Source organism: Acipenser ruthenus, chromosome 4 (genome assembly GCF_902713425.1).
Source record: "Acipenser ruthenus chromosome 4, fAciRut3.2 maternal haplotype, whole genome shotgun sequence".
NCBI classification, from domain to species: domain Eukaryota; kingdom Metazoa; phylum Chordata; class Actinopteri; order Acipenseriformes; family Acipenseridae; genus Acipenser; species Acipenser ruthenus.
The window spans coordinates 52,382,944-52,406,130 of NC_081192.1; the positions used below are offsets into that span (position 1 = coordinate 52,382,944).

General features: G+C 37.3%; 1 protein-coding gene across 2 annotated transcripts in view; it reads left to right on the forward strand.

Annotated features, from left to right (window-relative positions):
• Positions 1-23,187, forward strand: part of LOC117399568 (collectin-12-like) — a 101,744-nt gene that overhangs the window by 24,534 nt on the left and 54,023 nt on the right. Inside the window, exon 1 of one of the 2 annotated variants that reach the window (XM_059022537.1) lies at positions 6,831-7,100. The exons of the other annotated variant lie outside the window; for it this stretch is intronic. Coding sequence (XP_058878520.1) covers positions 6,836-7,100 — 265 coding nt within the window. The 5' untranslated portion in view covers positions 6,831-6,835. Of the gene's footprint in view, positions 1-6,830; positions 7,101-23,187 lie in introns of those variants that run through there. 2 annotated transcript variants of the gene reach the window in all.

The following is a 23,187-nucleotide window of genomic DNA, read 5'->3' on the forward strand; positions in this document are numbered from 1 at the left end:
GATTTAAATTAATTTTAACACAGAGAGTATAGGTGCAGCCCCCAGAGTTTTTCTATTAGCAATAGAAAAAGAACATAAGAACATATTTGTGCAAAAATATTCCTGCAAGTATTCAACTCTAACCTTATATTCACAAAAAAATATTTGTCACATTACAGAAGCCTATGCTAACATTGACACATACTATAGCCTACCATAACCTATACACATATCATTTCCCCTTATTTTATCATATTCAGATTGTCTTACCTTGGTCTAGAATGATAATACACAAGTCCTGCAACCATAATATTGTTCCTTTTCATATATAATCATGTATAAGGTAGCCTAACATAATTTATACCACAACAGTTTGTGACTGACAATGAACAGCTGACTTAGGACAGAATACCAAACAGTAATTCACTGTCTGTTCAGCAAAGTTATTATAAATAATCCAAAACAGTCTGCATTGTAAATATGTATCATGTTACCCTTTACTTTCCATCTCAGCATAATTGTGTGTGATATTTAAAATGTTTACAACACTAAAAAAATGTACCTAAAAGATAAAACTAGACTAACTAATAATTATACACTTTTTATTGAAGCTACCATAAAAGTAATCCAAATAGACTCGGTATAACTTTGTTGCTTTCCACTTTCTGAAGACTCTTTTGTGCTTTGTTCCTTCGTTCTTCTTTTGCAAGTAAGAAATGTACTATTTTTGACTCAAGAAACGATACACAGGGTAATCTGGGTGTATCAAACCGAAAACAATCCAACACGCTGCTATTGCTGTTAATAAAATGCAGCTGTTCCTAACAAATAAATAAAACAAAAAGTATGAGTATTTAAAGTAGCCCCAAGGGTATGCGTATCCCCGGCTGAAAACCCCTGATTGGGAACATTGTTCCTAATACAATGAAGGTTAAATCACCACCAATAGTAAGTGAAGAACAGTTGTTTTGCTATATTTGGATATAGGTGAAGCTAAAATTGCTTTACTGTAGAAATGTATATTTATTGTAAGTGAGAAGCTGTTTGAATTTCTGACTGTGTATTGAATGGGCCTCCCTGCACCATAGATGTTCACAAAATATCAACAGCAAACTTGTCTCTCACAAAGGGAGCCTTGTTCACTCTGGTGACAAATATTCAAAGTGACTTTTTGTTATCCCAGAACTATTGAATAATATAATGTGGCTTGCCTGAAAGAAAAGCAGATGTTAATGATAAAGCAGGAGCATTTCCATAAAACAACAAGGAGAAAAGAAAACTTAAAAGCGTGGCCGTGGCCTTATATGTTAATAAAAGAACATTTTCTCCAGGGAAAGCCAAAATCAACAGAATACTTCCTGCACATAAAAAGCCTGGAATTTCATCTTCTCACAGTTAAGGCACTAATCACTATCACATTTGCAGTTCAGTTCATGACAGAACCAGACTAAATATGTATTATTTATTTAAATGTATTATTGTATATTAAGCAGGCCTCTAAACATGTTTTGTGCAGCATATCACATCTGGGATGAGAACTATAGTGATGAGTGGTACTGTCTATGTCTTAGAATTATTCCATCGTAATAAATGTGTACTGTGCTTGGTTTGTGATCATTAGTAACATTATTAAAAAATCACATTTTACAAAAATTGTGGATACTTCTCATGTGTGCTTTGATTTAGATGACCATCAACATAAACAATTTAAGAGAAGGTAATTGGTATGTATTGTTATAATGTACATTGGTTGCTGCTTGTCTTTCATTTACATCCCCAAAAGTTCAAGTCAAAGACCATGGGACAGCACACAATCAACATCTGGAGTGTTCTGTCTCTCTGTACCAGCTCTGAATGTTCATGGTAATTCGTCGATGTTCACATCTGGACCCCAGACAACTAAACAGCTTCCCATTGCCTAAAGATATAGCTATAAACAGACACTGGTGTCCATAGCTGTTGCTCTGATTGGAAAATGTACCCAACAGTATATTAGTCTCATACAATTCCATCAGTTGTAATTCATTCAGCAATGGCAAGCACACTAAAACAGTTTAAGCTTCATTTCTGTTTGGGCCAATATGGAAAATATACAGAAAAGTTCAAATGTATATGCAAAGGCCTGTATACATAATATAATAAATAAATGGTGATATAATACACAGTAACAAACATACAGTATAATCTATTTCAATGATCTAACAGCTGCAAACCTCTGCCGTCAGATTTTTCTTGTAATCAGCGATGTTAAAGGGAATAAAAAAATCAACCCATTGGGGAAGACCGGTGCTTTACAGAAGGTGTGTTTACACTTACAACTAGGACCTGAGCTGGCTTAGGGCGATGAAGTTAAAAGATTCTTTCCCATTTGAGCAACCCATTTACACTTCAGCACAGCCCTAAACTGGCTTTGGCCCTGTATGCGTGTGCATAGCCCCTGAACTGTAGTGCATCCCCGATGATGTCATTCCGAAGGGAGTGTCGCATTGGCTCCAAAATGTTGAAATATGTGTTTATTTATATGTAATATAACAATAAATACATAGTGTGACAACGCTCTTGCTTGGTAAGCAAACTTGTACACACATCGGTATGGGAGACACACACAAGAAGGTACAGTCACAAATAAAGTTCGTTCCAACAAGACAGTTCTTGTTTGTTTATTACCTTGTGCCGTGTTGGACACACGGCCCACAGGGTCAGGGATGTCAAGGGTCAGTTCACAAATCTGGTTCTTCGTACAAATCAAGTTCACAGCCAGTAGGGTTCTCAGTCGGTTCAGGTCATACACAGTAAATCAATTCAAAAATCCACAAAACAGTAATTGCACCCTCCCCAATGCCTCCCCAATGCCTCCCCACCCTCTACTCCTCTCTCTCCTCACTTCCTGGTCTGTGTTGACGCCTTGGCACATTGCTCTGGCTGTTGGGGCTTGTAGTCTTTTTGGGGTGGCCATTTTGCGAATTGTAGTCCCCCCTCTGGTCGCAATCCAGTGAGAGGACAGAGCCCTGTTAGCGGTTCCACCCTCACATACTTGCCATTTATAACACGGCCCCTTGGTTTGTCACAATAGTTTTAATGTGGAGGCAGACGTCCTATCCAGATTCACTACTCAGTCACCGCTGTACGTTCGGCGGAGGAAAATGTGCTTTTGTCCCCTCTGTAGTTATGATTGGCACGTCTATTAGCCAATCTCATTCTTCCATTTCTTCAGATGGCTTGCATGGAACACTGAGTAAAGCCATCTAAAAAAACAGTCGAAGGAGGCATGCCGCCTCTCCTCTTTTGCCTGTTTTAGCCAATCACCTGACGAGTGCCCTCCCACATTGATGGCCTTGGATGGCAATATAGTGAAAGGAGCGAAGCTCAGTAGAAGGACATAGCGAATGCCAATAGATTGACTAATTTAAATGTAATACATTTAGAAAAAAAAATCAGGAGTACTGTTTCTGTTTGTTTCCTTAAAGGAGACCCCTAGCCCTCTGCTTTTTCTGCCTCCCCATTTATTTTGGCCACCAGCTTCCACTGCTCTGGAACAGGCCACTTTTGAAATGGCTGGACCTAGGCTGGACCTGGGACGGCTGCATTAACACTACAAAAAAAAAAAAACAGACCTAAGCCGCCTCAAAGCTGGCTTAAAAGTATCTAGTGTAAACAGGGAAAGAGAGAATTCAATGTGCTAACCAAGTGGGTCTGGCTCAAGATGATGACGTTGTTGTTGTTGTTGTTGTTTCTTATTTATTTATTTACAGGTAGACATCATTATAAATTTTAACTAAATTAGATGAAATGTAAGACAGGTTAATGCCCTCTACTGTTACTACACCTGATGTATTGGTACTCAATTAAAAAATAAACTGCGCTATATAAACCAAAGTACTTTTAATCTAAGATTACAGTATGCATTTTATACAAGCTTGTGTTTTTTATTACACACTGCAGATTGTCTTTCCAATGATTGAATTTGTCACAAGCCAATGTTTCGATATATATATATATATATATAGGGCTTGTAATTTTCGGTTTTAACCAATAAACAATAAAGGCGAGCCTTGGGAGATTGCTCGGCCCATAAGAACTGCGCTTGGTTGTGCATTGGGATGGCCGTGATTAGGAATACAACGAGAAGTTTAAAGTGCAGATTGTTTCTGTACAGCGCAGTGTGGAAACTGGATACATTCCGAGCGACCAAAACAGGCAAGCACGGCTGAGGAAGACAGCCAGCCTTATATAAACCATTTATTAAAATCTGTGGTTACATACCCAAGGGGACGTGTGTAGTGGTAGGGGAACCTTGGCCACCCTAGTGTATAATGCACAGCGAAGCGTAGGACGGAGACCCGAGCTGACCGGCATAGCGGCAGTGGGGGCACAGCGTAAGCAGCACTTTTGTTTAGTAGTTTTATTACTGTGTTTTATTTTCCTTTTTCATTTCGCCTTTGGTTTTCATTATTATTTTTGAACACCTGTGAGTGCACCAGCCTATACCTGTGCTGGTAACCTGTTGTCCTGATTACCATTGCCGGTATACAGGCCACAGACAACAGCGCCCTCTGCAGGCTAAAATAAATACAAAAGAAAAGAAATAAAACTGGGCACCTGTGCGGTGTTTGCAAATACAATCTTCTGTCTCCCGTGTCAGTGAATACCCCCACCCTTCCACACCCCCCAAAAAAAACATTCACATAAAACTTGAATAGCTATAAATAAGCACCGAAAAATTTAATTAATAAAAACTGAAAAACAAAAGTCCTATATATATGTATATGTATGTATATATATGTATGTATATATATATATATATATATATATATATATATATATATATATATATATATATATATATATATATATATATATAATGATTTCCATTACACAAGAGTAGATGTTAAAACTCCATGATGATTTGAACTCGGCTCTCGCCAAGATAAGCACCAACTAAGACGTAGCTTTACAGTAAACTAATGTGATCCATATGTGTCTCCATCCATTTGCACTTCCTTCCATATGATGATGAAGAAATCCTTCTGTCTGGTGTTAACGGCTGAAGTGTAATGCTGGCTCCAGGGATCAGCTTATTTTGCCTCCCTGGCGCATCAGCACACACAACGGCTGCGATGCTGGCTCCGGGGATCAACCACAGTGCGGCCTCCCCATTGCATCAGCATGACAACCGTCTGGATTGAGCTAAGTAGGGTACATCTCTGGGGTCTTCAAGTGGGCACCTTCCATCCTCAGTGTTTCGTCGACGATATACATACATACATACAGGTGCACTTCACTTATAACGGATCCAGTTAAAACAGACCTCCATTTACAACGTACTGAACAGGCATGTCCCAACCAAACAAAATAGGTTTTTAAATTCAAAATAGGGAATTACTCTGGTTAAAACTGACTCGTTTATAACGTATTCTTCTTTTAAAATGTGCAGTTTTTCTATTCCAGACAGATCTTTTGCCGGATATAACGTACATCCGGGACAGTAAAAAAAAAAAATCAGGGCTGCATTTGCGACAGTTGCTGTGACGTCAACAAAGAAGTGATATGTTGCCACTCACCAGTCTGAGAATGAATGACAACAAACAAACGAAAAATGCTTAGCATACAAGGTTCGAATTACGGGGGAGCTTGGGGGGGCTGAGATGCCCTATAAGAGATAAGAGCCCCCCTATAAGAGTTAAATATCTAAACCTGGGGGGTCTCCGACCGTAGCCTATTGTTCCTTCACTCAGTTGGACCTGTCATGATCAGCCACCACAGGTGGCGCTGTGTAGAGCTAATACATTCAAATGAACGCTCATCTACACACGATCGTTTTTTTATCTTCGCGCCTCGGTCTGATATCGGAAATAAAGGTTTGGTGCATAGTGAGTAGTTGAATGAAAATGTCTAAAAGAAAACAGCAAGATTTCTCAGATTTCGGTTTCACGAAGAAATATAAGACTGCCCAATGTCAGGCCATAACCATTTCAACACGCAGCTCAACGGGCCAGATTTGATTAAGCTGAAATACAGAATGTAGACACCGACAAGAAAAACGACGACACTGAAACACCAAACATCTGGTGTACAGTCTGCAAAGAAGCTAAATGACTTCTTTCTGAAAAGGGAGTTCAGCTATCAGAAGAATGGTTGAGTGGCATGGTGAGTTCATCTTTTGCAAAACAGATACGTAGAAAAATCTACAAGCACAGAGATAGCGCTGCACATCAAAAGGCTATCGAGATCGCCAGTATCAGGGAGAAAAATGTTCTTCCGAACATGATTTCAGAGTTAAGCTCTCATTTACTATACAACACGGCGGCAGTATCCTGAACTGCATACCTAGTAATCAGCAAAGAAAGGCTAGCTTTTAGCAAAATGGATCAGTTAGTTTCACGTCAAGATATGAACGGTGCAAAAATGGGGTCAGTACACCGATCAGACCACTCTTGTGCAAACATTATCGAACACATAGCCCATGAAATGAAAAACAAAATGATTTCAACGTTAAAAAGCACCAAATCTTGTATCGGCATCACAGCAGCTTGTATGGTTAAACTACCTAATTGTTTACCTCAGATCTGATGTAACTGGCAACGGTGACATAGAAAATCTTTTTCTTGATTTAGTGGAGCTTGAAGGGGGCACAACTGCAGAGGCAGTATATACATCTCTAAAAGAAAGTCTTCTCAAATCGGGTTTGGATGATTAGTCTTCCTACAGACTACACAAAACATTGACCTTTTCTGGTGAAAATTGCAGCGGAGGGAAGAAAAGTAAGGAACGACTTACAGTTATGTTTTGTGCAAACAGCGATGGTAGTGAAAAACAAAAATTAATGGTCATTGGCAAATCTCAAAACCCTCGCTGCATGAGAGGAATATCAGAATACTCGTTTTGTATTCTGATTTCTGTCATTTACAAGGACTACAAGAAAGCCTGGATGACTTCTACCTTATTTGAGAACTGGCTATGGGACTGGGACAGAGAGTTACAGCGAAAAGGCAGGAACATCATCTTGTTTGTTGACAACTGCAGTGCCCACCCCACCATACAGCTGCAAAACATCAAGCTGGCATTTTTTCCTCTGAACACAACTTTGAGACATAGACCAGGGACCAATTCAAACCTGCAAGGTATTTTACACTAAGAGTTAACTTAATGCAATTTTAATAACCGTAGCTAAAGTATGCTTGCCACGCTAGGGGGTGTGCAATTTATATTAGATTGCCTTTTTTTTGTTTTAGTTTTTTGCTGTGTACAGCTTTTGTATCGGCGACAGTTGCTGATGCGTGTTATAGCAGAAATGGATGGAGATGCACAAGAGTTTCCCAAAGTGACACTCCTTGATGCAATTAACTTGGTGGAAAAGGCTTGCGTGAAGTGAGAATCGAGACTTTACATAAAGCATTTCTTAAGGCAGGCTTTATTTCTGTGAGGTTAGTGAAAGCATTAGTCAAATACATGGTGTTCAACAAAGCATTAATACTGTAGTAAATCAGTACAGCTGCTAAACTTTAAGCTTTATGAATGTGCACAGAATGAAAATTATTTTATGTAGTGTTAGGTCTAGTTAAAAATATAAAATGAGATAGTTTTATTTTCGACAGTGCATCGGGGACTGTCAGGAAAAGGATATATAGATAGATAAATATATTTTACCTGTATATATTTATTTTGTCTGTTGTTGACAGGTTGACAAGTTAAAACTAATGGTTACAACGTACTTCATTTATAACGTACTGATTTTCATGGTCCCTTGGGGTACAGTATAAGTAGGCTTGCTATTATTCGATTTTTATTTTTTTGCCAAATCGACAATTAATATCAACGTTTATTTTAGAAAGAATTTACAATTTTTTCGATCTATATTTTTCCATTCAAGCAGAGAATGTGTGAAATCGACTATTATGCTTTAAAAAAACACAGACTTTTTATGCCATTGAGAAACATCTCATTTAGCAAAACCCCTTTATCATATTCACCATGCAACAAAACCATGGTTACCAACATTCTAATTGAAATAACGCTTGGTCACAGCAGAGCTATACCTTGAATAGATATAGATCCTACACACATTTAAAAATTGTCTCAAATAAACTGTAGAAAATGCAGCATATAAAAGTGTATTACACAGACTTTTATGGCATAAATTTACGAATAAAAATAATATGCACAGAACAAAACATTAGATAGTTGAACAGAACTAACTCGCACTTAGTCTGAGCTCCCCCCTCTCCTGCTTCAGGCTCAGAGTCACTGGAATGGAAGGCAGACGGACCCGATTTGTCCTGCCTCATATACTTCAGCTGCTGGTCAGGGTATTGTGCACAATATTCATTAAGAGATTTCCTCTTGCGCACCATTTTCAAATCAAACTAGTAACTGTCACCGTATACCTATAGCAAAAGCTTACCTACACCTTAACCTGCTAATTTCAAAGTAGGCGCTTTAAATGATAGGCGCTCTAGCTGGCAAATGAAAGTGTAGACAGAGTCGGTGCAGGTCATGATGATTGACAGCCATTTAAGCGAATGAGAGCATTGTGGCGCTGCTTCAGTCAACGAGATTTGTCAGAACAGGGTGAAATGACAGTGATAGTGAAACTACAGTACTAACAGACATGATTGACAGTGACAGACAGTAAGTATAAAAACTACACAAACTAGAGATGATTTCTAAATGATTATTTTTGGTAAGAAAATAAAAAAAATAACGAGTGGTATTACTGACGTTTATCCTTGTGGCAAGGATGGCTTTGCAGGGGTGACGTCAGACCAGAAACACAGACAACTCCAGGAAGTAGCGGGGCAAAATTGAAACACTACAGTGTTCAGCACTTTTTATTTAAATAATAAAACAAAGATTTAAACAAACACAAAACACCAAACACAAAGGCCAAACAAACAGAAACAATAGCAATTGTTTACTTCTCTTCACAAACTCACGTCTCTCCTCTGACACTCTCCCCCCGTGCAGCCAAAGCTGCAGGCTTTTATATTCTGGCCGAGGGGTTAACTAGCTAGTAATGATCTTATTACCCCTCTGCCACAGTCTGCACGAGTTTAATAAGGATGCTTGACTGTCAGCTAGTTTAATAATCAGCAGCTGATCACGTATCCTCATGAAGTTTTTAAAATATAAACAATACAAAACAATAACAAATAATATTGGCTTTCGCCGTCATATGTACATATACATCATAATATAATTAAATAATAAACAAAGGGGCGGGACACTCCGCCACAATCCTATATAAATTTATGTGGGAATTTGACGTTTAACGAGCTTTACCGATTAATATCGAAAAATAGCAAGCCCAGTTATAAGAGGACTCATACTCATTAAATGAAGTAGGATTTTTAGTTTTTTTTTTAAGAAAAACACACGCAATTTTTTTTATGAGTAATACACAATAAAATACATTTCAGTGTGTTTTACAATATGAAGACAGCCCAAATGCTGCCTGGATTAAATTGCAGCTGACGTCCCACAGGCTGCCATGTTTGATAATATCCTGCACCTACACGGGGGACCACAGACACACCAGGCCACCCATTCAGAGGCTTTAATTACAGATCTGATACAGGCATTACACATTGCAGATACAGTAGTCTCCACATACTGTATAGAAACACCTCCTAAGAGAACACTTCGCGCACCCTTGTGGTGAAGCTGATTTTTCCCATTGTAAATGCTCCGGCTAAGGAACAGAAATTCGCTTAAAAGAACACCTTCTTGGCACTGATAGCGAGTCGTTCACAACGGATATGGTACTGTTTTGTAACCTAATAACTCATAATCATCAAACTTAAATTAAAATGGTTTATTCAAAAGCGTCATCACAAGAGTGTCTTGAGGCACACTGATTGGTTTATTCAATCTTTCAAGAATTGTCCCCATATCATTGACTCGTTTTGTATTCTGATTGCAATTTGTGTTTCCCGTTCTGGTGACTTGCTTCACCATTCTGTTAAATAATGTTGTGTATGTCTTAGATATTGCTTCTGTTCATGCATTCATAATTAGGCGTTTACTTAATAGCAGAGAATTTACATATTTTTCCCAGGTAGGTTATGGAATAAAATTAGGATTTCATGGACATTTCGCGGACCTGTTTAAACATTAAATAAACCCAAGTAGACAATATTTCAGAACACTATAAAAGCCTAAAAATAGTGATACTTGCTTCCTTACTAACACGGTGTTCTGTCATTTGTTAAAGGCAAGCATGCAACATCCCCCAGGAATGTATGTGAAGACTTGCCCATACATTGAGACTGCACGTCTGTATCCATTGAATTGGTTGGAAGTGTAAGGCAAAGCTTTGCCAAGTTATACAGATGTGGAAATTGATTAGAAACAGTCCCAAAACTCGGTTACCCTCGAGGGCATCGGGCATTTTTAATAAAGGCTGTATATGCAGAATGTTCGTTGTCATGTTGTTTTTCCCATCCAGGAATTTATTTTATTAGTACCGAGTCAAAACAAAGAAAACGTGCCTATTCGGGTCTAAAATTCTAACTGCGTTTAAAAAGTAAGCAGCAGGTTGTTTGAAGCGAGACGGCTGTGCTAGATCATACCTATAGTACTGATTTAACTTGGCTATAACTGAAAGGAATACATTTTGTCTGCACTGACTTTCAAGTTTGTTTTCCGAAAGCTGTTATTTGTTTTACGTTCTGTTTAGCAGCCTCTGTAGTAGCCTTTCATTTAATGTGTGATTCTGAAGCTAAATAGTGATCGATCATATTTTCTTCAAAGTCACATTACAAGATGTGCAAAACAATTTACCCCCATCTGCATATAAAGTTTCTTTGGGAAATGTCTTGACATGATCCTCAGCTTAAATATACTTTGCTTTCTTTGCTTTTTTGTCCATTTGTGGTATTTTACCTCCAATGCTGAAAACTAGATTTTAGCAACCTAAATCAAAATAACAATGTAACACTGACTTTGTCCCACCTCCTACTGAACAGTACAGGTCACAGAAAAGCCAGTACAGACGCACTGATAGGCTGATTAAAACACTGTTGTCATGTGAACAGTAAACAAGAAAGTTAACCGCTTTGGAGTTTTTTTTTTAAATGGTATTTGTCTAAAGATGCTTCTTTTTTTGCACACAGGACGACGAAGGAATAAACAAAAAAAGCCTATCTACAGAATTAAGATACGTAGTCTGCGTCGCTTGCGATGTGCAGTAGTTCATTTAAACAAGTTTTTTGTAGTCCGGTATGCATTGGCCACTAAAAGAGGTGAATTTCACAGTGACCCCTCAATTTCCTGATTTCCATGAAATCTGCGAAATCGCAAATTATGTAGACCCCTATTCTAGATCTGGTACTGCATTTTTGTGTGTAGGGGTGCTGTGTTAATTTAGTTTGACAGTTCATTTATTAATGTTAGTTTGTCTTTTACTTTATTATTATAGTTTATTAACATACACTAGCCTATTGCTTTTCTCTTACTTATTCAGTTCATTTCATATGTTGATGCACCTGCATCATATTTATTTATTTATTGATTCATATTGTGTCTGGTGGTCAACTCCGTCTTAGAGAACATTTCGCCTAAGAGAACACTTTGCTTGCTTCCCGAGGGGTGTTCTCTTAGCCGGAGACTACTGTAAATGTTGAAACTCTCAGATTATATCCTGGGCTTCGAAACATGGAGCATGGAAATATAAATCATTCTGAATTGGATAGCATTTATGAAATTAAATAATACATTCCATTACAAGCACATGCTTTATAGGAGGCTGCACACTAAATTATTATGGTGTAACATTTTCAATTATTAACAAATTAGACATGCTGTTTCATTTATTTTAACTAAAGGAGTATTTTTAAAATAATATGTCCGGTCACAGATATTTTGTTACAGCCAGTTTGATTGGTAGGAGCCATAGAACCTTAACAGCAAATATATGTGTCTTCAAATTATACTCAGGAAATTATACAAGAAAATGGTTTATCCTTATTAATCCTTTGTGAGAAACTGCAATGTGACTGCTATACTCTTAGGTAATGCCATGTTTTAAGTAGTCTTGGCAATGTTCTCTATAGAGCTAACATAAAACTGAATGAAGTAACAGAATGAAGTAACTTCTTATAAAATAGTAACTTAAATTCTTGGCAATGTTCTCTATAGAGCTAACATAAAACTGAATGAAGTAACAGAATGAAGTAACTTCTTATAAAATAGTAACTTAAATTCACACCATTGGGTATTGCGTATTTAAGTTACTATTTTATAAGAAGTTACTTCATTCTGATGTGCCAGCATTGTCAGAAATGTATTAGGTGAGATTTTCCACATTTCTCTTTACAATATGACAGTATGCAAATCATTAAATACAAACAAAATCTGAACATCTTAACTATCTAAAATGTGAGTCACAGTGCATTGAATGTGGAGACACAAAAGTGTCTTGACCTTGTTCCAGTCAATACTGGTCTTATTGTGAAACAAAACACAATTCATAGTGATATTAACTCTTTACCAAAAAAAGTTGGTCTTTGGGGTTTGCTTTGATGAGTATGGTTGATTAAACCTATCAGGTGGATGCATCAGGTGATGAGCAATAAGATGACCACTTTTGGTCATAGGGGCAATGCCTACTGTAGGCGATAAGTTTTATTGCATCTGTGGTAATGTATTCTGATAGGGTCAGAATTCAACTGATATCAGGGTAAAGAGGAATGCAAGTACTAGTGAATAATGTGCCTGAGACAGATTTGCATTACATTTAAAAGGTGTGCTATAGAACAAGTGGCCTTTCATTGCAGTGGAGTTTATTTAAATGACAGCTAGCTGTCAGATTGTTACAGTACTAAATTATATTTCTGTCAAGCTAGATTCTAATTTGAAGGTGGACATCTGCATACTGTAAAAACAGACAACCTATATATAATGTAGGTCATTGTAGAGCACCTTAAAGCAATGTTACCTTTGCTCTCTGCATTAAAAATGCAACACAAGGGTGGATTTAATACAGATTCCTGTGATTAATGTTTCTGGCTAATCCCTTTAGATCACCCTTGCACAAGGCTATGTGCTCCCCCATTTGGTGCCACAGCATTTCTTGCAGTGGGAGCCCCTTATTTTTCTTCAGAGATTTGAAAAAACTGTCTGTTTGTTTTGTAACCCAAAGCCTTTTTTTTTCCTGAGTTCCAAAATTTCCCAAAGAGCTCTCCTCATTCTTAGCAGTTTTCGGTTCCATCTGTTTGTTCAACCACTTTAAAGCTTTCTTTTTGATCCATGAAAGTCTTTTGCTTGTAGGCGTCTGAGAGAGGCTGTTAACTGGGAGCCCCTGCGATGCTTTGTGCTCTGTTTAGTAACATAGCATTGCTGGCACAATAAAAGTACAGATGGGCTGTAATATCTCATTATATATACTGCATAAACTATTTCATGATTCTGCTAGCAAACTTCTCAGTGATGTTAAACAGGGCAAGACTACAGCAGGGTTCTTTCATTCCTTTAAAGGAAAACCAAACTGTCACCAGGATATATCTTTATCTTTATCTTTACTGATGTCTGTGAATGATTCAAGAGGGCAGTGGGTGCTTTTTCAATGCTATTTTAGATCACTTTGCACATTTGCATTGTGTGCAGATTAATGCTGCTTTACTATGAAGATCTTTGAGGTTTTCCAGTGGTCTCAAGCAAAGCATGCATCTAAGTGTTATGTCATATCATACTTAAATTCAGGCAGTTAGTTAATATGTGCACTTTAGTTTAGTTTAGTTTAGTTTATTCACTTTGTGCCCACCGGGCCAGCACAGGTACATCATAGTGCAGCACTAATAAAAAGAGAGACCCAGGTAGACCATAGTCAATAATAAACAATACCACATTATTATACATCCAAGTAATATCAATAAAAACACACATACACACGCGTATACATACAATACACAAATACTGTATATTAAAAGATTAAAATATTTATATTCACAAAAGAGGTATGTGCAGGCCCTCCAACATAGGCTACTCAACAATACTTGTATCAGGTTCTTTGTGTTCAGTGCATTAATGGCATAAAGTTCTAAAATCATATGCAGAGAAAAAAAAATAGCCGCCTCAGAGGAAACCAGTGTTTTACAAACACAGAACATAGTTACACAAGTGCACTGGATTTCTTAACAATTAAGTTTAAATTATAAACAATAATGTTTAAATTATAAACAAACAGCAAAGTAGATGTTTTTAACAAATGTGTTTATGTTAGATGAAAAACTAAGTGAAGTGACCCTTTTGTTTGATACTTGAGATGCCTGAGCATTTGCTGCAACCAGTTTCGGAATGACTTGGATTGTTGGGGGGAGGGTATAAAATTATATGAAGAAAAAAAATGGTTTTAACTCATGCAATTACTGTTAGTCATTTGTTTTGAATTATTACAGGGATGGAAATAAGATTCCCATTGCAGAGTAGTTTGTCCCTTCCTGGTTTTACTACGAGTTTAACACACCTGAGTGTGTCAGTACAAGGTTAATCAAGCATGTTTTAAAACCTGGAAAGGGTGAAACTGCTATGCAACAGAGTATTATTCTCATCCCTATATTACTATAGCTGAGTCCATCCATAGAAACACTGGTATAGCAAATGTCATCCTTCATTTGTTGTGGTGCTGTTTACTTGGACATCAGACCAGACAGTTCTTGGATCAAACCATATGGCACATCGGATCATATAACACATAACATGGCCTTTATTTCCAAATAGACATTAATTAAATGGCCACACCCCCATTTACTTGCTTTTTGTACTAGGTAGTGTTTATTATTATTATTATTATTATTATTATTATTATTATTATTATTATTATTATTATTATTTAGAACATAGGATTCAATAGGCAAAGTTATCCATGGAGAAGGTACAAAGGAAAGCCAACCCCCCCCCCCCCCCCCCCCAGTGCAGTTAAGTATTACCAGCCTATCAAATTTAGCATGGAAGCCTGAGCCCTTCATGAGGCCCAGAAAGGTTACGGCTGTTTCATAGCAAGGGGCCTGGAATGCAGGGGAATGAATGGAAATCCATCATGTTGTCCTGAGGTAGTCCCAGTAAACAGAACTGTTACCTGAACATGGCCAGAGCCAACTCTGGGTGACTTTTGAGTTGAGAGAGCAGATATTAAGTGTGTCAATACAAGGCAAATGGGGATAAAGGATACATTGCAACCAAATGTTTGGACTGTTAAAGAACAGGACAGTTTCACTGTTAGTTTAGACAAGTCTATTGAATAGCCTCACCAGACCATGAAAACTGTAAAGCCATATAATGTTTCTTTTTACTAATACTGTACAGGTTCACATCTTCATTAGAAATGACTGCACTGTAAACACATCTTTAAACAAAATCCTCAAAAGTAAATTCCAATATTGCATTTGAAAAACATGCATCTTACAGTATATAAAACAAAAACATAGCACATTGTAGTGTCATAGCACACATTTGTGTAAAAGGAATCCTCTTTTTAATATCACAGATAAAGCTGTATGGCACCAGTATGGCTCAGTTGGTAATATACTTAAGTTATGGAGTGTAGGAATGCAACTGAGACATGTTGAATTACACAAGAATGTGCCAGTATACCTGTTTGTATGTTTTGGTGATCTTGATTAAAATGTCATCTTCATAAACATCAGTTACTCCCCACCAACTATTTTCAGGGACCAAGAAAAATAACAGTAAAAGCACATCTGGCACAACTTTGTATAGGTGGCAGTATTGTTAGGTGAAACATTTATTTATTTATTTATTTATTTATTTATTTATTTATTTATTTTTACTTGTAAGTTAAGGAGCAAAGGAAAGTAAAGAAACCATGAAAAAAATACATGTGTGCTTGCCAGCTGATTCTCCTCAGTGCATCACAGACCTGCCTCTATCCTACTACACAACCGTTGCTGCTGCCACTGACTGCAGCCTGTGTACCTTTTTTTTCATCTTGTTACTGCTGCTATTTAAATCCTTACTGTCGGTGTGAGCGGCAAACGAAAAAAGGACTAAGAGACAAGGACATTAGCTGTTTTGTGGCTGTTCTGTGGTGTTGTCTTGTGCTACAGCAGCAACAGGAAAGGCAGCTCTGAACTGTCCTGAGGCCTGGCTCCACATTATCACCAGCAGGAGCAGGTATACAGAGAGGTTGCATTCACCTGAGGCCTAGCTAACAAAATTGAATTAATTTGAACTTTTCTGGGTTTGAACACTTGGATTTTGGGTTTCACTTAGTTGATTTATCAGTGTATTTATTTATATTGGTCTGTTTTTGGTATTACTGTTTTCACTCAATCTATTGCCTTTTTCCCTTTCAGTGATGATTAAAATGAATTTGAATGAAGTGATGTCTTCATTAGTTTGGCTCTGTTGTTTAGGCTACCTTTTAGGCCAGTATAGTGAACATCTCAATACCCCCCCTAGTTTCTACGAGTTTTTCACTAGGTCAGACTTTCACTGTCATTCTCTCTTTATACTGGCTAGCCAGTATCGATCTGACACTTTTTGTACATATTGTACTCTCTCACCCAATACTATTCTTACTAGCTTTAGGGTTACTTAGTGGAGCCTTGTTGTATGTCCAACGGGCAAGTCTCAGCAGACACTCCAGCTGACATAGCCGATCTTTTCAATACGTATTTTGCTTCTTGTTTTAATCCAGTTGATACTCCATTTGATTTTGGTACACCATTGCCAAAATCTTTATTAGTGGATATACACTGCTCCCCAGGCCAGGTTATGGACATATTACTTAAACGTAAGAGTCAGCTACTGGCCTAGATGGCATCTCTGCTACAATGCTTAGGTGCACTGCTCAAACCATTGCGCCACATTTTTCTTTGCTGTTCAGTCTGTCCCTAAGTCAGGGAGTGGTTCCTCCACAATGGAAACACTGATGGGTTACACCAATCCACAAAGGAGGTGATTCAGGATTGGTTTCTAATTACAGGTCAATTTCCCTTTCACCTGTTTTCTCTAAGGTTCTGGAGAGGATTGTGTATAGTTTTTGTGAAAATTACCTTTCCTTTAACCACTTTTTAACAAAATCTCAGTTTGGCTTTCGAACTGATTCAGGAACAAGGGATGCACTTTTAACATTTCTTGGTCCATGATACAAAAACTTCTGGTTACGGCACAGCTGCTGTATTTTTTGGCCTCTCCAGAGCCTTTGACTCAGTTCCACATAATGTCCTTTTATCAAAACTTTCTAAATATGGGTTTGGTGAAAGCATTTTGGGCTGGTTTTCCTCTTACCTCGTGAACTTTCATCTAAGTTACCAGTGATATCTGGTGTTCCTCAGGATCTGTTTTAGGCCCTTTGTTGTTTAATTTGTATGTTAATGATTTGGCAACTATACATTTTTCAGAATTTACCAGTATTATTATGTTTGCAGATGATACTACATTATATAAAACAATTATAAATCCAGAAACATACTGATTAGCTTTTCAACATGATATCAGTCTTGTTTATGATTGGTTTGGAATTAATTATTTGAAACCGAACATTTCCAAAACTAAATGTATGATTATCTCCACATCCAGGAAACTAGCTCCAGTAATGCCTTTGTCTGGTGGGGTGGGGCAAAAATACAATACTAAGCTGCTTGAGTATGTGCAAAAAATTTCTTGTAGGATTGTACTGAATGACTGGAACTGGGATTCTACTTATGACAACAAACCATTAAGTGGCAGTGGAGTAGTGGTTAGGGCTCTGGGCTCTGGGCTGTTGACCAGAGGGTCGTGGGTTCAATTCCAGGTGGGGGACACTGCTGCTGTACCTTTGAGCGAGGTAATTTACCTAAATTCCTCCAGTAAAAAAATCCAACTGTATAAATGGGTAATTGTATGTAAAAATAATGTGTAAAAAAAAATAATGTAATTGTATGTAAAAATAATGTGATATCTTGTAACAATTGTAAGTCACCCTGGATAAGGGCGTCTGCTAAGAAATAAATAATAATAATATAATTGTTGTATTGTTTATTATCTTGGGGGGAATTTTTTTGTTACTATAACAGCACCTTCTTAGGCTTCATATGTATTACCTTTTTTTTTTTTAATTGCCAAATTAGTCTTCAAAGTTTCCCTGGCATGTTCAATGTAAAATTTGGGGGGTGGTTACATGCCAGTGAAGGAAAAATGTAATCATCCTGATTTCAGCTGAAGACAAAAACAGCAAACAGGTTTTTTTGCTTATAAGAAAAAAAGCAGTGACTATGTATCTTGATGACCAAATTTTCATTCTAAACAAGAAAAGTGCTCTGTAGAGCACTATGCAAGAACATCTACCAAAAATGAGCAGTTCGGTGTTGCCAGAATCAGCAAAGCTGTGATTTTTTTATGTATCTAGTTTTAAGTAGGCATAGGCGTACATGCTTTATGTTTCCTGCATAGCACACACATTTTCTAAGATGTTTCAGTTTCAGTGTTTGCTTCATTCATTTATTAGTTGTGTGTTGAAATTGTTCAAAGGTTTCCGAAGATGGTTTTAAATGTATTGTAATAAAATAAATATTTACAAAGCTGTTTCAATGTTAGACCAGTCAGAGGACTTTTGAAGAAGCCTTCCACAATACAAAGGCTAAAGACAAACATACCAGTAGTAATTAATACATTTAGAGCACTACCAAACCTCTAATTACCAAACATATATTGAATTGCAGTGATTCAAGAACAATACCAGAACTCACGGAGTTAAACAAGCCAAAGCTTTAGCTGCTAAGATTAAAAATAATGTAACATTTGAGAATCAGTCTGTTAAACGTAATTTATTATTTGTTGTGACTCTCTTTAGGAATGTAGATGATGTGGCACAGGTCACGTAGCGTAAGGCCTTTTGACATTTCACAACAACATTTAGGCCAGTTTTCAGAAATTGGACTAAGAAATTGCTTTCAACAGTTGGCATGAACTGGTCCCACTTGGTATTGATGAGGCAGATTAAGTGCTGTTCTTACTATTATGTTTCAAGGGGGTGAAAAAAGAGGATATTTTACTGCTAATTGCACCATATGTTTGGCATCTGCTTTACCGAATGAACAAACCGGAAAATTACATTACATTTCTCACATTATGCTAAACACTATTGTCATTGCATTTATTTTAAATAAGTTGTCCATAGGGGGTGTTGGGTGAAATAAACTCATTAATTGGGGACTCAGTATGGAAGGAACCATATGTTGAACATACTATAGGAGCTTGTGTCACTATTGCTGAGTTTCTGTATTTTTAAGCAGACTTCAGCTTACTGTTAATGTTACAGTTGTATATTGATTTGATTCATTAAGATTCCAAATCACTATGTCCTGTGAGATACATAATAGAGTCCACTTTTGAAATTCAGGAACTTCAGTAAGGCTTCCACTTGCAGCACATCATAGCAACATGTTGCTGAATGACAGATTTTGTTGAAGTCAGACTCAGATGGTAAATGGAACTGAACTTCATGATGTTACAACTTAAGTATGTCCTTATTTTCAGTTCACACCAATGTTGTAATAATAATAATAATAATAATAATAATAATAATAATAATATTTAAAAAAAAAAAAACTTTGCCTAACTTCAACAGCTGTAAACAGTCACTTAGACAGTTGTTAGCATTCACAGAGAATAAAAGCAGGTGAATTTACCAGGAAAACTGGGAAATTATATATTTATTATAAAAAAATACTGATACAAACTTGAGTAATGTTCATTTTACAAAAGAAAAAAAAACACTATTATCTGTTTTTGCATAAAATACAGTGCCTTGCATAAGTATTCACCCCCCTTGGACTATTCCACATTCTGTAGTGTTACAACCTGGAATTAAAATGGATTTAATTAGGATTTTTTGTCACTGATCTACACAAAATAGTCCATAATGTCGAAGTGGGGAAAAAAATCTACATATTTTTCAAAATTATTTACAAATAAAAAACTGAAAAGTCTTGATTGCATAAGTATTCATCCCCTTTGCTGTGACACCCCTAAATAAGCTCTGGTGCAACCAATTGCCTTCAGAAGTCACATAATTAGTTGAATGGAGTCCACCTGTGTGGAATTAAAGTGTCACATGATCTCAGATTAAATACACATGTTTCTGGAAGACCCCAGAGTTTGTTAGAGAGCATATCTAAACAAACAGCATCATGAAGACCAAAGTGCTATCAAAACAAATCCGGGATAAAGTTCTGGAGAAGCACCAATCAGGGTTGGGTTATAAAAAAATATCCCAAACTGAACATCCCCCGGAGCACCGTTAAATCCATTATTAAAAAATGGAAAGAATATGGCACAACCGCGACACTGCCTAGAGAAGGCCATCCACCAAAACTCAGTGACCAGGTAAGGAGGGCATTAGTCAGAGAAACAACCAAGAGGCCAATCGTAACTCTGAAGGAGCTGGAGAGATCCACAGCTGAGATGGGAGAAACCATCCATGGGACAACTATAACCTGGACGCTCCACAAAGCTGGGCTTTATGGAAGAGTGGCGAGAAGAAAGCCATTGCTGAAAAAAACCCATATCAAATCTTGTTTGGATTTTGCCAAAAGGCATGTGGGAGACACAGCAAACATGTGGAAAAAGGTTCTCTGGTCTGATAAGACCAAAATTGAACTTTTTGGCCTTAGTGCAAAACACTATGTGTGGCGCAAAGCCAACACTGCTCATCACCCTGAGAACACCATCCCCACGGAGAAGCATGGTGGTGGCAGCATCATGTTATGGGGATGCTTTCCATCGGCAGGGACTGGGAAACTGGTCAAGATTGAAGGCAAGATGGATGGAGCCAAATACAGGGAAATTCTAGAGAAAAACCTGTTTCAGTCTGCAAAAGACCTGGGACTGGGGTGGAGGTTCACCTTCCAGCAGGACAATGACTCTAAACACACAGCCAGAGCTACACTGGAGTGGTTTAAAAACAAGAACCTGAATGTCTTAGAATGGCCCAGTCAAAGCCCAGACCTCAATCCGATTGAGAATCTGTGGCAAGACTTGAAAATTGCTGTTCACCAATGGTCCCCATCCAACTTGACAGAGCTTGAGCAATTTTGCCAAGAAGAATGGGCAAAAATTGCAGGATCCAGATGTGCAAAGCTGGTAGAAACTTACCCAAAAAGACTCACAGCTGTAATTGCTGACAAAGGTGCTTCTACCAAGTATTGACTCAGGGGGGTGAATACTTATGCAACTAACAAATGTCTTTTTTTGTTTAATTAACTTTTTTGTCACAATAAAAAATATTTTACACCTTCAAAGTGTTAAGTATGTTGTGTAAATCAAATGGTAAAAATCCCAATTAAATCAATTTTAATTCCAGGCTGTAACACTACAAAATGTGGAAAAGTCCAAGGGGGGTGAATACTTATGCAAGGCACTGTATATGAAGCTAAGAATAAATATGGCATTACATTTCTTTCTTGTTAGATTTAGGTAAAGTTGAGTTCTGACACCCTTACCATGAGATGCATTAGTGTAGTTCAGTGACATTCCTCAATGATAGTAATAATTTAAGTGGGTTCCTAGAAAACAGACACATCCACTCTGTGATGTACAAGAACAAAACAGCAATATATGAAAACATATTTTCACAATAAGAGGGATATCAGTTCATGCATCCCTAGCTACAACTACAATTGAGATTCACTCAGAATCAGTCACTGAATCTACTGCATCATGATTGAGTGTAATGGAGTTGTGGGTGAGTTTCAATTGTCCTGTGTGATGGATCTTCACAGTCCAGATGAAGTCTGTAGGAGGTAAAGCTTCAGTAATTGAAGTGTTTACTTTGCTGCTAATGGATCCCCACTGTGCTGTCTCAGTCAGTGATCCCTCTCTGAGGAGGAGAACCATTTGATTCATTTTAAGCTTAAGTGCTGCGTATAAACAAAAGGATGACATCAATATTGGAAAAATACCAACACATGTGGGGGGATTCAGTAACATGACTCTTATGCTGTTTGTATCGTAAGACTCGCAGAAGATGAAACAGGGCTCTACGGTGCGCCCAGTTTGGATTCTAAATAAATAAATGTGTAATAATATTAATAATATAAGCACTTTTTCATTCATGCATTTATGCATAGTATCATAGTACTATAGTACCATATACTGTAGTGTTAGGTAATAATGTTATTTTTTGTTTAAATATTTAAACAGGTACATTATAATGAAAATGAAACACATTTTCCACATGTGCTATGCAAAAAAGGAAAAGAATATATAGGTGTTCAACATAAATGTTTGTACTCTTATACTTATTTTTGCAAAATTGTGTTTTGAATTTTTGTTTTTTAATGTGCTCCTAGATTTCGTGTAGTCCTGCAAAATTCCTGCTCCTTGCTATATAGTTTTAACACACGTTCTGTGGATTTTATTTTACAGTCACAGAGCTATACCTCAAAGTAGTCTTACAAGTATATATTGGGATTATACAAAGTTAATAATGATAATAATAATAATAATAATAATAAAAGTCAAATGAAAACATCCCCTTGTCTGCAATGTATGCACATTTAAGTGGTGACATTATGTGTAAGAACTGTGTCTAACAATGCAGTAACAACCAGGGTAAAGCATTAGGATAGCTGTGGCTTCACAAGGGGCATTCCTGGAATGTTTGCCAGCGGGAAGCACATCTCCAGTCGCAAGCAGGTCAAAACATTGTGATGAGAAGCAGACATAAATCACAGAAACCTTCAATACTAGAAAACCCACTATCAAGGCCGATCTCTCATTTTGTGGTCAGTCAGTGTAAAAAATATTTCCTGATGGTTTCTTTTTCAGTAATTGCAACATTATCTTTATTGTGTAATAGTTGATGGTCACACTATCAGTTTTGTATTTGTTTATTTCAAATATGATGTAATAAACTATGGAATAGACTTTTTATATGTGATTGCATTCCAAAGAGTATGGTGATGTTGGACCACCTTTCTTAACACCTCTCTTGCATTATGGTTAAAGGCCTGATACAATTTTCTGGTTGCAAATAAGCACATGTGAATCTGAAAGAACGAATATGTGTTTTTGGGAAAAATTAAACATCCAGAACAATCATAAACATCAAAAAGGTGAAAGAAATCTAAATGTCATTTTTATTTTATTTTGTTTTGCCCTTTGCCACGGCTCCATGACCTGGGCTGGCGCCATGGCCTGGGCTGGCTCCATGGCCCGGGCTCACCTGGTAATGATTACAGTGGATCCATGTGGGTAAAATTCTAAAGG